At 40.9% G+C, this 15,386-nt stretch overlaps 1 protein-coding gene across 4 annotated transcripts in view; it reads left to right on the forward strand.

Moving 5' to 3' along the window:
- Positions 1-15,386, forward strand: part of PTN (pleiotrophin) — a 75,680-nt gene that overhangs the window by 45,006 nt on the left and 15,288 nt on the right. For all 4 annotated transcript variants that reach the window (XM_005527918.3, XM_088055515.1, XM_088055513.1 and 1 more), the window contains exons 2-4: positions 6,545-6,654; positions 8,148-8,321; positions 9,316-9,477. In XM_005527918.3, the coding sequence (XP_005527975.1) occupies positions 6,546-6,654; positions 8,148-8,321; positions 9,316-9,477 (445 nt within the window). In that variant the 5' untranslated portion in view covers position 6,545. The remainder of the gene's footprint in view (positions 1-6,544; positions 6,655-8,147; positions 8,322-9,315; positions 9,478-15,386) is intronic.

The raw sequence follows: 15,386 nt of genomic DNA on the forward strand, positions 1-15,386 counted from the left end.
TAAGCTGGCTTAAATATTGCAAAGGAAATGAAGAGGAAATCTAGATTTTTATTTCCCTAGTAGTGCAAATAAAGACAACAAAGGAAATGTGTATGTGTGTGAAGGAAGAAGGAACATGCTACAGCTGGAAGATTATGGTTCATATAAAGGTCATGCTCCAGAAGCATGTTAGCATTTGCCTCAGTTTTCTATATGGGAGATCAGGCAGGACATAGGGGCATGCACTGGGTGGTGAATGAGAATAAAGACCTGGAGAAGCAAAAGATTCTTCAAGTGTTTCTGAGGGTAAAACTCCCAAGAGCCAGCGGGTCTTCATTTCTCTTTTACAGAGGAAACTTGTGTTTCCATCTCTGACTACTGTAAAAAATGGCATGTGACATTTCAGATTCACCGAGACCATTAAACCATGGATCAAATTTTACTTCCTGCTGTTGTAAAACTAGAGTTTAGCAAATAAAATATTTACATTTAAGAAGAGGGAAAGAAGCAAATCCAGGTAGCTGCAGACATATTCATCTGCTCTCAATGGACTGCAAAGTAGAGCACATTTTGAATAACTTAAGAACTGGAGTTAAATATTAAGTTTCATTAAACACAGCATGTGTTTACTGAAAGGAGACTGATGTCCCAAACTAGCTCATTTAAAAACTGATTTTGTAGATGTAACTAATCTGGCACTAATCAAACTGTAATTTATTAAAGTATTTGTTGTGGGACTTGATGAGAAATTATTCATTCAAGCAAGAAAATAGAAGGATTAATGCAAAAATTAGTTCTAATGTGGACAAGGAGTTTAAAGAGGACTCAAAATGAGCAGTGCTTTGAAGAAAAATAATGGGTTGCAGGAACTTCTTAAGTCTGCACCTGGGATGCATTTTTATTCATGGTCATGGGATGAAAATAATAGTGAGTGAAGCTGGGAGTCATAGCTCAAAATATTGTTTACTGCAAAAGAGGAACTGTACCTTTTTTAAAATACAGTTATGTTAAGCCAAAGATTTATTGTTAGTATAATTTAAATCTTAATGATCTAATCCAAGGATTGTTATTAGTGTGGATGTAATTATTGCAGAAAAAGATTATATCTATGCAGGTGTTATAATAATGTTAACAACAATGCCATTACCACCACCCCCACAGTTAAAATTTTTATACATACACTTAGATTCCACTGATTTTTCTTGCTGTTATAGTGACCCTTCCCCAGCTCTTCTTAGTCCTCAGGTTGGTGATTTCATTGTGTGGGTGGTGGAGATGGTTATGTTGACCTTTAATCATCTGGGCTCCTTGTCCAGGAGGATGTTCATGTTGCTGGTTTCTTTTTCCTTGCTCTAGGATCAACCTGGATTTGTTTTTTGTTTTTTATGTTTGCCTTTCTCTTCATTGTTCTGCAGTCCTGTTATATCCAAACTTCCTAGAGAGGACACCTTTTAGGTATTTTGCAAAGTACTTCTGCTTTCTTTTTCTTGCCCCTATATCCAGTTTTGTCCAGGTCCATGTCTGAGTTTCTTTATCTGACTTTGGGATAGTTGTCTATAGCAAGTGTTTGTGTCTCTGTTGCCCCATCTCATGTTCTCTCTGTCTGTATACTCTGCACTGTATCTTGTGTCTCCATTTCTCAAAGCCTTTGCTAACATACCAGCCCTGTGTTTCTTTATAAGATAATTATTATAACAGAGTCGTAAAACCTGTGTGACTCCATACAATGACAAAGGAAAGTAAATCAAATCAGCCACAGTTGGTTGGTCAATTAGAAAAAATGCTGTTGCAGCTAAAGCAAATATGAGAAAGCTGTGGACAGGCCCAAGGAATGCTCAGAAAGGGCAAACCTTGACAAGTCTCAGTCCAGAGCCCTGGCACACTCACTGCAAAGGCCGTGTCCCATCATTAGCAGTGGCAATACCTTTAATATTGATTTACATGCAGCTTAACAGTATCATCAACACAGCTGGTGTTTGGCACATTATACTGGAAGAGTTGGAGGATATGGGCAGGTTGTTAAAATAATGTGAGAAGAGCTGATTGTTCAGAGTGGCAGGATGCACTCATATGGACTAATAATGAAATACTTGCTTCGATAGTTTGGGATCTTGCCAGTTGCTTTGGAAAGAACAGATGAAAGGAAGGGCTTGTGCATAAATGTTATTAACAGCAAAAAAAAGCCACCTGTAAAAGGCATATGTGATCCTGGGATGTGTTGCATATGCCAGCTTCAATCAGGCTAGGAAAAATAAACACTTGCTCACCGATAGAGCTTCATCCAAAATTGTCTGCTTTGTTCTGAATGCTTGTGTTTGGGAAAGACTTGTTCAGATTCGGGAGTACCTGGGTGTGAGTTACTTGTGTGAGTGTAGATAGAGTCACTTGGGCAAGCTTGACTTGCACTAACAGAGATCCAGAGGTCTAAGAAGAGCAGCATGGAAATGCCTGTGCTGCCTTGGGCTTCCCACTTGAGTGGGATTGTAAAATCATGTTTTATGGGTGGTGTGGGATTTAGAGGCTCAAGCTCTGCTCAAAAGGTCCCTTAAACTGCAGGCATGGAGTGATTTCTGCCTGATTCTCTTTCTGAGGCTCAACATGTAAATGAAACCATGGATGGATGGTTGATGAAATCATTAATTCTCTGGTTGCCTGCTATTTTTTCATTTTCCTTTCATTTTTTATTCCCAAGCAGAGATTGACTGTGAAATCAACTGTAAGACTGAAATAATTCCTATGCCTTATTTTTGCTGCGAGAAGCTGCTTGCTATGGTGCATCTCAACTGGTCTTTGATTCTCCCTTCATTATACACTTCATGCTTTTTTAACACTCTCTGGTTTAGTGTTTAACTAATATTAAACACTTCTCTCTTCTCTCTTTCCTGTTTTGGCATTCTTTAGGTGATTACTCACCTTCTTTTCCTCATGTTGTTCCAACTTCCCATTTAAACTGTTCTAAACTCTCTCTCTCTTTACCTTTCCTCTCTTCTGAAGTTTCCTGTAGCAGCCCACACCTCGAAAATCTCTTTTCTTTCTTTCACTTTTATCTTTGTCTTTCTGTGGTTGTAAACACCACTGCCATTTGTTTAAATGCTGCCACCTTGCTCTGTTTAGAGGCTGTCACACAGAATTTTAGAGATGTTTTCCTCTCACGGCACATGAGTTACTTGCTATGGTTGCCGTAGCCAGGAGGCTCATTACAGAAAATCAAAATATCAGGAGGAGTCCATTTTGTATACAGTGTAACACTTTGTATTTGCTATCAGCAGTTCTGGCAGTTCTTTGAAACAAAGGTTGAACAGACAACGTTATCAAAGAATGTAATATAAAGGAAGAGCTGTCACCTTGGAATTTTGAAAAAGTAAATAAAAAAGACAGTTATTTTCAGTAGAATATATTGTTTGCAGAAACAAGTCTGGTCTGGCGAGATTTTATCTTAATCTATCTTTTAACTTCCAACTAAAATATTTGCAAGAAAGACTGAAGATTGGACCCATATACGTGCTGGTAGATGACATTTTCTGGCCTTTTGAAAAAAAAAATCCTTACTATTTTGTGAGTACTACATATGGGCTGTTGGTAATTTTGTGAGCACTCCCACCTTTGCTGTTTATCGTGTGCCAAAGAGTTAAATGGTTTTCTGTGGTCGTACTGGTTACATCACATTGGAGGTGTTGGTGTGGTGTGAGGCAAGGTCCCCATTTCTGCAGCATGGCTTTTCACTTGTAGGTGTAGGAAAGGCACTCGAGGAAGCAGCCTGGGTCTCTGCAGGGAGAAAAGATATCTATATCTCTGCAGGTTTTGTGTTTGCATTAGACATTTGGCAAGTGTTTTGGCTGTAGGGGAGTCTTGAGTCTTAGGAAAACATGCTATATTAAGGCTCTGTGGGGTTTTGTTTATAGGGCTTCTGGAATGTTTCAGACTCCAAAACCTAACTCTTTTCCCCATCTGTTTTGCTGAAAAGAACGTCAATCAGATTTAAATATGAGTCCCTTTCAACTTAATATTAGGCAGCTTCCCTAGTAACAGTTACCCATGACTCCCAGTGACTGGGGAGCCTCTGGGATATGTGTGACTGCATCCCAAGTCCCTGGGGTGGGTAGAGAGGATGTAGGAGGCAGTCCCAAAGCTGTGACCATCTCTTGTGTTTGGTGGCGACCTGCAGAGTAAAACCGCTAGTGCTGCCTTTGCTTCAGCTGCTGACACCCTGCAGACAGTGACTTGGGGCATGAAAGTGTTCGTATCTCCTGCTACTTGTGCTTCCATGAGATCAGTTAACTCCTTCAACAAAGCATTCTGGAAAGTTGATTGGAAGAGATGAAGTGAGAAGACAAATTATAGTGAAAATGGGGTGTTAGGGGCTGTGCAGTGTTACCGGTGGGGAAACTCCCCCAAAGGAAAGGGACAAGGGACTGAATATGGAGTTAGATTTTTAAATACTATGGGAACTGTGTTTGAATCTTAAGCATGGTTTGTATTGGAAGGGCCCTTGAGGGTCATTTAATTCCAACCCCCTGCCATGGGCAGGGACATCTTTTCACTAGACGCGTTGCTCAGCACTCCATCCAGCCTAGCCTTGAACACTTCCAGAGATGGGGCTTCCACAACTGTTTTGGGTTACCTGTTCCAGTGCCTCACCACGGTCACACTAAAGAATTTTTTGCTAATATATAATCTAACCATACTCTCAATTTGAATTCATTCCTTTTTGTTCTATGACTACATGCTCTTGTGAAAAGTCCCTCTTTGTCTTTCTTGGGAGCTCCCTTCAGGTACTGGAAGGCTGCAATTAGGTCACTCCAAGCCTTCTCTTGCTCAGGCTGCACAAACATGATTCTCTCAGCCTTTCCTCATAAAAGAGGTGCTCATTTGATTATGGAAAAGCAATTTGAAGTAAGGTGAGCTAAAAGGAAGGTTTAGTTTTTAATTGCTTATTTAATGTATTTATTTATTTGTCTATTTTATCTATTTTATTAATTTCCTGTGAAACACGAGAGGCTCTGAGTGTAAACGTAGCAGAAGAAATGGAAAAACAAACGCAAGCTCTTTGGCAACTCACATGCTCTACTCTGGGCTCTGTTTGAGTTTGCTGGAAACAATGGTGGTCCTTTCTTCTTCATGGGAAATGCTTTCTTTTGAAGTAGATGAAACTGGTGCTAATGACAGCTCTTTTGGACATTTGAATGCCAGGCCTCTTGCAGTCTTCAAATGAAGTTTATTTCAACACACCTATTAAGTTGTCTCATCTGACTTCTAGAATGATATTAAAGCCAGATACTTTAAAGTCTCCATCTTTGGGATTCCTCTCCTGTTTTCCATGTCAGTTATAATTATGTTGCATTTGAGCAAGAGGTTGCCAGCAGAGAATACTGAGGAGTGCCAAATTAAATTTCAAATACATTTTTGTTCTTTGTTCATGTTGAGAAATATTTCTCCTCCACACTTGCTGTGCTCAGCAAATGAGATCAGGCTGCCGTAAAACTCTCTGTAAATATCAGTCTAGCTGAGTTTTAGGGACCATCTTAGTGGCATCTCCTCTGAAGGCTGGTGTAACATCAGTGACATGGGTCCTGGTTTGAAGAAAAAGAAACACAAAGCAAAAGAAAAAGTTAGAGAAACCTTCCTTTCATCCAAGCAATCTCTAGTCCACTATCTTGGTACCTGGTTTCCTACTGGAGAGATGTCTCTAGGAAAGGGGGATGATGCTTATTTTTAACATATATTTTGAAGGCCCTGTGTTCTGATAAACAGTGCCAAAATGAGACAATGCAAACTATAGAAATGGGGAAGGGAAAGCTCAGAATGAGTTTTGGTGACTGGTTAGCAACTTCAATCCCAAGCAAATGGGATTTAATATCTTTTTGTATTGGAATATTTGCTTCCCAAATCCAGATTTCGAGTTCATTAGCATGCTGTGGATAGCCTCTGGCAGTGTGTGCAAGCCCTATCTCTGTGCCTACTTTGCATTTCAAACAATTAGCTTAATTCATATTATGAAGAGACACTAATCGGAGGGGAAGAAGTGCATAGCAACATGCCAATGACAATTAAGATAATCCATCACATATTACCTATATAAGTTTTTGTGAAAGAAGCTCTTTTCAGATGTCAGTTAAGCCTAATAAGAACTTCAACCCTTGCAAGGTGGACAGTAGAGTATTCCCTACTTCATATGAATTGGTAAACTGAAGTATGAAGTGTATGTTATGCTTATTTTAACACAGCCAGGGGTCAGAAAAGAAGAGGGGAGTTCCAGACCTGTCAGGATCCTTGATTCTCTAGCAGGTTTCAACAAGCAGTAGTTACAGAACTTCCCATGGCAAAACTCCTCCAATAACATCAATGATGTAGATCAGGGATTTGGTACACAGGCTGGAAAATAGTTAAAAATCTCCGTATTCTCTCCAGAGTGGAGATAATTGCCCATTCTGGCAATAGCTAATTATGTTTGACCTACTTGTGTCTTGTGGTCTTGAAGCAGAGCTTCCCAAAACCACTGTAGTTGGAGTCCCACTTTTTACAATCTCACTAACCATTTTTTTCCCTCTCTGTCACCGATCTGCAGAATGCAACAGCAACAACAGCAACGTCGAATGTTCACAGCTGCCCTCCTGGCACTCGTTTTCCTTCTGGCAGCCGTGAGTACCACTGAGGCTGGCAAGAAAGAGAAACCAGGTAAGGTCCAGTCTAATTCAGAGTTAAACCCCAGGATAGATAGCATGTGTGTGTGAGAATGTCAGATACTTCTGGTTTTGTTATGAAATCAGGTCATTTGTTAACCTTTTGACATCATGGGTGGGAGTTTTGGCTGTGACATGTTGTTCTGTGTTAAATAGGGAAACAGAAAGGGGTTTCCATGTCAAGAGGGAGCTTGACAGCCCCAGAGACTGGAGTCCTTGGTTTATCACACAGTGGATATTGCAAAGCAGCTTAAAATGTGCTCTGTGAATAGTTTCATGCTTGACTTAGGGGGAACCAGACATGAGTGATGAAAGCAGTTATGTCACTTGTTCAGTGTTATATATGACAGTGCCACACTGATGCTGTGTGCTGTGGATATCCTCTGACAGAGAGCTGTGCTAACTCGCTGTTGCACAGGCAGCCAGACATCCAGCAGTACTTGCTGTCTCTCAGTGATGAACCCAGACCTCATTATAGGAGAAACCAGCCTGGGGTGGAAAATTCAAATCTGTCAAACTCAGCTTTGACATTTTTTAAAGAATGTATTTTTTGGTGTTTTCCTTAAGGTCTTATTCTTTTCAGGCAACTTATACACCAGAGAAAATGAACCGTGAGTGTGTCAGAATTAGTGTTCCCAGTAAAAATAAACAAACTTTTTAACCATTTTGGCTCTGTGGAAATATGAAAAAATGCTAGCATAAGCACTCAAGACCTAGAAGAAAAATAATTTTATATAAGTATTTTTACAGTTACTTGTGATGTTGTAGGGGTCCAAGTAATTAATTTTGTGAATCCTTGGGTTTGATAACATTGCTGTCTTTTGACTTGGGTTTAAGGATCTAAATAAAATCATGATCCGTCCTTACTTTTTTTTCCTGAGCAACAAACCCACCTGAATTAACAGAACTTTGAATACACTTCTCCATGTGGCTCCTTTGCCTTTGAAGTTTTGTTCATATTCTGATAAAAAACGTGACATGGTATAGCAAATCAAAAGCTTGCATCCCACAGTGCATCCCACAACTATTTCCTGGAGGTGCTCAAATCCTCTGATACACAATGTCAGCATACACATTTCTCATTGTTTAGTGTAGGGTGCTTCAGCTGGAACTGAGGATATTTGCATGCCACCAGCCACTGGAGACAGTGTCCTTTTTGAGTGAGAGCCCTCCTGCATGTTTTGGTCAATGATCCCTGTGGGTTTTTAGATTTTTGAAGATGAGAGTCCACTTGAGAATATCCAAATGAACGAGTAAACATCACAGTGGGACTTAGTTTGAATGATCATCCTGCTTTGGACTCAAAGGGGCTGACCTGTCACTGCAGAATTGTGAAGAGGATGTCAGACCTTTTGCTTTTAAGGCAATTGCGTTACAAATATCTTCCTTACCCTTCCAGGTGCTGTGACTTTGGTTAAGTTTAGGCAACTTCTCCCTAGGCTCTGGATCCTGACCACTTCTCTTGCTTGGCTCTTTGTCTTCATCCAGAGAAAAAGGCGAAGAAGTCTGACTGTGGGGAATGGCAGTGGAGTGTCTGCGTGCCCACCAGCGGTGACTGCGGCCTGGGGACACGTGAGGGCACTCGCACTGGGGCTGAGTGCAAGCAAACCACCAAGACTCAGAAGTGCAAGATTCCCTGCAACTGGAAGAAGCAATTTGGAGGTCAGCATCGCTCTCTTAAGGGATTTACTTTGGTTTCTGTTTTGAGTATGGAGCATGAAGCCTGTATTTTCTGCTTGGTTCTGCAGATGTCTTGGTGAGGGTGTTAGTTCTGTATTTCAGGTTCATCAGAGCTAGAACATGCAAGGCATCAGAAGGCAGCTTCCTCAGAGCTCCTCTGCAGAGAGTCCCTATAACCTACTTATTATAAACTCTGCCTTCCTGCATGCTGAAATCTGCTCTCTGTGGTGTTCAGCCCTCTTTAGGGCAGTAGTGCAAGTTCACAGCTGTGAACCTGTGCGATGGCTTTCACAGGCTTCACAATGTGTGATGTGGAGTGTGGGGGGCTGGCTACCCGTGTGTGCATTGAAAGAGTGAGTGAACACCAGTGTATTTCATTTTTAGCAATCAGTTCAGAAGGTTTGTATGTAACAGTTCGGGAAGATACGTCAAATCTCTCCTGGACATCATGTCTGTCTAAAACTCAAATTTGATTACTCTTGCAAACTTGGCATTTTTTCTATTAAACAGCTTGCATGCTTTTGAAATTATTGTGACCTTACCAACACGATCAGTACTGCAGTTTCAGACTTGAGAAATTTATGGGTGCACATACATTCTAGAAACTGTTCAAGCTTTATTTGGTAACCTCTGGCATCACACAAATGGAGAAACAACCATTCAGAATGTAAATGACATTTCAAACTGCTGTTTCTTTATTTCTTTTTTTTTTTGTTGTTGTTGCTGTTTATATTCATAGCTGAATGTATTTCTCTTTATATGCCAAAAAATGCAATATCCATGCAAAAGCAAGAGGATTATATTTTAGAGCACTGGGGAAGGGGGAAGAGACTGCAATTACCACTGCAAATAATCAGTTGCACATCTTTTTGTCTGTAAGCACCAACTGCCTGTGGTATCCTATTAGACTCACAACATTTTTGTTTTCACATGCAGTCATTGTGTTTTAAATTCTGCCTTTTTTTCCCTGCTGCAGCGGAGTGCAAATACCAGTTCCAGGCCTGGGGAGAATGTGATTTGAACACGGCCTTGAAGACTCGGACCGGGAACCTAAAGAGAGCCCTTCATAACGCTGACTGCCAGAAGACTGTCACAATCTCAAAGCCCTGTGGGAAGCTTACCAAACCCAAACCTCAAGGTAAATTCCCTTTGCTGAAAGCTGCATGATAGTTCATTTAAATCACTGGGTTTGTGGTGATGTTCTGCGTGCTTCAGTGGGAGCTCAGTTGTACAGAATATTGCACTTTCATGGCCTTTCCTCAGCTCTACACTGCTCCTGTCTGTCTGTGCTCAGGCAGGGAATATTCCTGAGCTGCATAGTCAAGGCTGTCTCACACTTGAAAAGTAAGCTGAAGATTAGAGCTCCAATTTTAACTTTAGACCTCCTACACTGTTACCAGTTTGCTTACTAAGACTTCCAGAGTAAAGATTCACAAGTCACTTCCTGATGGGAATGGAATAATAATAATAGCATCAAAAAATACCCGTTGGTAAAGACATCTTTTGTATGGGTTTTGGTATGGTATTGAATAATGACTAGCTGAAGAAAGGACTACTTTTCTTCTGGACAAATAGCATTGAAAGGATCTTCTTCTCACTGCATGCTGAAGTATGAGAATATTGCACACCCTTGGGGCTGTTTATTCTTTATTCAAACATATCAGGAAGAATAGTAAAGAATGTATGTCTTACTTGTGTGACTGATAGTATAATTCCTGGTACACAGAAAGACAAATGCCCTGCATTTGCCCATTAAAGCCTTTTAATGTACTCTTTTATCAGAGTAGCAGGTGTTATGTGTATAGGATGATTTATAGTGGGAGCTAAAACTGTGAGATCTTGTTTAAGATACAAAGTAATGTGTTTTAAGTAGATTATAAAAACTATGCTGCCTGACATTTGTTTACTTAAAACCAGCAGGGTTTGACACATTCCAGGCTCTGAATACTTGGATAACAGTACAAATAAATGTGATTAGGTGTGACAGGTGCACCTGGGACAAGCAATTTTCATATTGTAGGCTGTGGTGCTGCACCACTGATCGGAGGAGTACCTGCAAGTGGCCTGCTCTGCTTGAGTGACCAGAGAAGTTGCAAGCACTGTGTGTGTTTGTGTGTGTGTGTGCATCCACCCATCCATGTGACTGGTTTTCCTTGCACACTATCCATGGAGCTATCAGACCAGTCTAGAACCTGTGCAGACAGAGACAGGTTGTGGAGCAGCAAAGTTACAACTAGATTTTCAGAGACCACCTGAGTTGGTTGAGCTGGCAACAGCAAACACCATTTAGGGATCGGAATGATTGGATGGGAATGTAGGAATGGCTTTGAGATGTGTGATTTTATTGTTTAGCAGTTTGGGGGAGGGACTTTTTTCATGTTTTTGGGGTTTGGGTTGTTTAGATGAGTTGGTTTTTTTTGGTGTGGGTTTTTGTTGTTTTCTTTTTTTCACTAAGTTTCCATGCCTAAGTAGCCTTTGGGAATTTACAGAATGAGACTTCCTATTGTGCTGCCAGAAGGCCTCTGCCCCTCGAGCCTCTGCCTTGTCCTGCTTCCACTGAGTCATAGATCTATATTCTGTCAGTGGCTGTCAGAGCAGGGGGAGAGGGGGACAAGGCAGAGCATTGGTGCAGCATTGTTTTGTGAGAGCAGCGCTCTTGGGTGGTACAGGCTCATTTTCAAGTTGTAGTTTCAAAGGCAGAGCTTGAGAAATTGCTGGATTGGAGTCAACTGATTCTAGAGGCTAGGAGTGAGTTATAGCTGAGACTGAAAATTGCATTGGGACTGACTGCAGCAACCAGTTACAGGGTTTGACTTAATTACGAAACCTGACTTTATTTGATTTGAAGGAACGCAAAAAGAGAAATAGGTACCGAAGTAGGTTTTTAATCATCATAACTGTGGGCAGTTCTGCTCCCCTGATCTGCGTAGGAAATCTCACGGCATCTTCCTGCATGCCACCTGCTCACTCATCTGCTGTTGGCATTAGTGGGAGCAGCAGGCATGGGAGGCACACACACACACAGCCTGGGCTCACAGCTAAGTCCATGTTGCAGATCTGTGGGTATAACTACACGGGAGCTGCACTGGGCAGTGTGTTGGCACCAGGAGGAGCAACTAGAGGAGGGAATTAGGTCAAGCAGACTTAGTACTGTGTGAAAAGTTTTGCCCCACTGAACTTTATTTCTGAGTTAAAAGTAGGAGAGCTGGCATGCTGGCTGGAATGAGAGTATTTGTTTTCTTCCTGAGGTGAAGTAAATTACAGGTTGGAGGTAAGTCCAAACCTACAACTTAGATAAAGGAAAGGATTTCAACGTCATTCAACCTGTAGCTAGAATCTTAATGAATTTCCTTCTTTGGAAATGAGAACTGGTTTATGGCCTGAGCACCTGAAATGGTCTACAGTTACATGTTAGGCTCCTTTTTCACCCCTAACTTTGCATCAGTGCCTCAGGACTGTAACAAAAAAAGCCCATGGTGCATTATTTGGAAGCAGGAGGTTATTTTCTGAAGCATGAGAGGTCTGTACTGATATCCAGCTAAATCTGTGAATGCTGATCTAGGGCTGTCCATTCCTACTGGGGCTGCCTGGCTGAGCAGGGCAGGAGCTTTCTGGCATTTCTGGCAGCAGAGCAGTCAGTCAGGGCTTAGCAGCTCAGGAATCTGTTTTACTGTCAGTAGTTGCCTTTCTGGCTGGTCTTTGCTTCAAGAGGTGCACCAATGAACACGTCTCTGATAACAGAGCTGAGAGTACCAAAAGCAGACATGAACTGACTGAGAATATTGCACTGAAAAATACCAGTATATTCAGAAAAAAGTGTTTTCGTGATTTTCCTGACTTTCCAGTGAGGTGAAATTTTTATTCTGTTAGGTTGTGTTTGTAACCTCCCCATTATATCAGTTTTCCTTTTGATTTCATACTGTAAATGAGGTCAGTGAAAGCCCCTATTTAGCTTCTCCAATCAATGGTACTTTACATTTTTTCATCACTTGCCACCTTTTAAAGCTTCCGACTCAAGTATTTCTTTGTATAAGAATTTATCCACAATAAGAATACTGACTACTGGACTTACCTAAATTCCTTCTTATGCAAAAGAGTTTTTATTATGGAGAGAGGCTGGATTGTAAACAGTATTCCAAGCATGTCCTCTACAGATCTGTATTGAAAGAAGAAAATATCATTGTAATACTACCTTTATTGTTCATTAGACCCACTAAATTAGTTAAATAGAATTTTAATTTTGATCATGGCTTCCATGGGGAGTATGTGAGACCTTCAAAATTCTCCCTAATTAAAAAAAAAAAAAAAAAAAAGTGATTATTTAGGAACCCCAGAAATTGTGTGGGTAAGATAGGCTATCTTGTCTAGGCCTGACCAATGAAGTGTTGTGCATCAAATTTCACCTGACACATTTCCTTCATGAGGCATGGTGTCTGAAGTTCCTCCTCAGCATCTCTATTCTTTGAGAAGAATTCCAATTGATTGATTGTAAATGTAGATCCTGCTCTACTGTTGCTTATCCACCTTTCCAGCCCATCAACATATTTGCTGATGAATTTGCTTTGCTGATAGGATGAGTCTCCTTCCTCTCACTCAATGATTTCAAAAATGATTGCTGTTCATTCTTGGATCTGTTCTTACCAGAAAGGAAAATCATACCTGAAAAAAAAAATCACAGGGTTTATAATTTTACAGATTTGTTGATAAAATATAGTTTGGTTTTCCAAGACTCCTATTATCTCTGACAAAACTTGTGCTAAGTTAAAGCAGGAGATGCTCATAAACTTTGGGAATCAATGCCTTCTTCATAAACTGGTAACCTAAGTGTTCTTACAGTTTCTTTTATAGTTAGTAAGCATTCATAGAAAAGCCTAAAACCTTTTTTAAGCACTCTCCATTATTTTGGAAACTAAAAAAATAAATATTTTCTTCTTAGCAACTGGTCTGTGTCAGTACTTTTTAGTTCTGAGCAGCTGTCTTATGGATTACAACTATGTGTAAGGATGAACCAGGAATTTTAATTTTACCTGGCTTCCTGACAAGCTCATTTCTCCATAGCTTTGCTCACATGTTCTCAGACTGGAAGAAAGTAACTTGGTCCTGGGCTGCTGGGTTAAAGTGTAGGATGAAAACCACCTTTCCTTCTGGAATACTGTGCATTTGGACAGACAGATTGTCAGCAATGTAAGTGTTTGTTGTGTATTTAGTCCACAAATGAGGTTGTGAGAAAGCCTGTCACGAAGTGGGGCAAGGATGAAAGGATAATTTTTATCACAAAATCCCAGTGGAGACAGGCACCTCTCCTCTAGCACACACAGCTGCATATTCTAATCAGTGTCTGCAAGGCTGGTGATGTTGAAGCTCTCCTTAAACTGTCCTGACAGATGTGACAGAGCTGGGCACTTGTGGCGAGTGGCTGCTCTAATGGCCAGCCTGTGCTGAGGAGCACAAAATGCTTCTGACATCCTCCATATGGCCTACTCCACACCCACCCAAACTTGATTAATGCTTGTTCAGGTTCCAGCCAGCCAGAAAGCAGAAGAATGGAGTATTGTCAGGATTCAGGAAGCATTGTTCTTTAACTGCTAAGAGAAGAGGAATTTATTTTCCTTGAGCTGGGTTGCCGCGTGGGTTTTATTTCTTCTTGCGCTCTTTCTGTCACTCATTCTTTCTTTCTCTCTCCCCATAACTGTTGTACTTTCAGATATTTATTCTTCTGATTAAGATAAAATTAAATAGAATAAGCAGTTTGCCAGCCCTTTCTGCAATCTACCCCTCATTTTTTTGATTTATGCTTCTTTCTGATAACTTTTTCACCTGGCTGTATTTAGTTCTTTTTAATAAATCTCCCTTCCCAACTCTATCAATTTACAGTATATCACATCCATGAGTTACTTTGTCATGGCTGAGCTCAGTCCTTGCCACACAGGAAAAATATGTGCTAATGTTGGCAAACATTGCTCACACCACTGTTGTATTTAGTAATTGGGGTGCCAACCAAAGATCACATCCTCCAACATGCAGTGTTTGGAAAGATTTCCCACATGAAGGCAAGACCTAGCTGAGTTGTTAATGGCTGTAATCTCTTCTGTGTAATTCAGATCAGGTTTAGCATTTGAGGGCATAGCAAGGTGTCAGTACAGTTCCCTGTGTTTGGTGTGCATGCTCCTGCACGGAGGAAAGGACTGCATTCTGCATCATTAATAATTTCATATATTTTGAAGAGTTTTACCTCAGAGCTGAGTGACCTATAACTAACCTGCCCTACCCTGTTTCTTTTATCTATATATCTTTACAGGCAGCAATTAGCTAATCCTGCTAATCACACCTTGGTGCTCAGGAAGTCTAATTAAAAGAAAAGTAGTAACTGAAAGTCAGAAAGGCTAAATGATTTCCCAGATTGACAAAGTATCAGTGGTAGGTCCAGGCACGTAGCTAATAGCTGCTGCTCCCTTTTATCATGCAAATAAAGTTATCAGGATGTGACAATTGACTTCAAGGTGAGTGTCTGAACTGCAGTTTTTAATCAGGGTCTTTGGTTTTAGTTGGTAATCTCAGTGAACTCCCATCAGTGTTATACACCATTTTATCTTTGGTCTTCTTAGGAAGCTTCTTGTCAAATCATAGAGATGGACTTGTGTTAATGAGCAGGTGTATCCCTGTCTTTGCTTTGGTGACAGGAGCAGAAAACAACCATGGTTTTTAAGCACTCCACTGGCAGATTCCTACCTGTAGGGAGAGGATCTTGCAGTGTGCTGCCAGAACAGACTGACCAGCTTTGGCAGGGTGGCTTGACTGCTGGCTGTTGCAAGGAGCTGACAGTGGTGTGTGGGTGACCTGCTCTCCTGAGCTGTTTGTTCCTCAGACAAACTGGGTGCTGCACTGATTCAATTGGACCACTTCACTTGGTGTGTTGGACAAGTTGCTTTTTCTGGTGTGCCCTCCCTTGACTTTGCCTTTGTGCAACAGCACAAAGCAGCTGGAGGGGACACAGAATGAGAGGAAGTGACTTGTTAGGGCTGCAATTTTCTTTTGTTTGAAAGATGC

Source organism: Pseudopodoces humilis, chromosome 5 (genome assembly GCF_049639895.1).
Source record: "Pseudopodoces humilis isolate 2021_Gansu_Grassland_sample_001 chromosome 5, ASM4963989v1, whole genome shotgun sequence".
Classification (NCBI taxonomy): Eukaryota; Metazoa; Chordata; class Aves; order Passeriformes; family Paridae; genus Pseudopodoces; species Pseudopodoces humilis.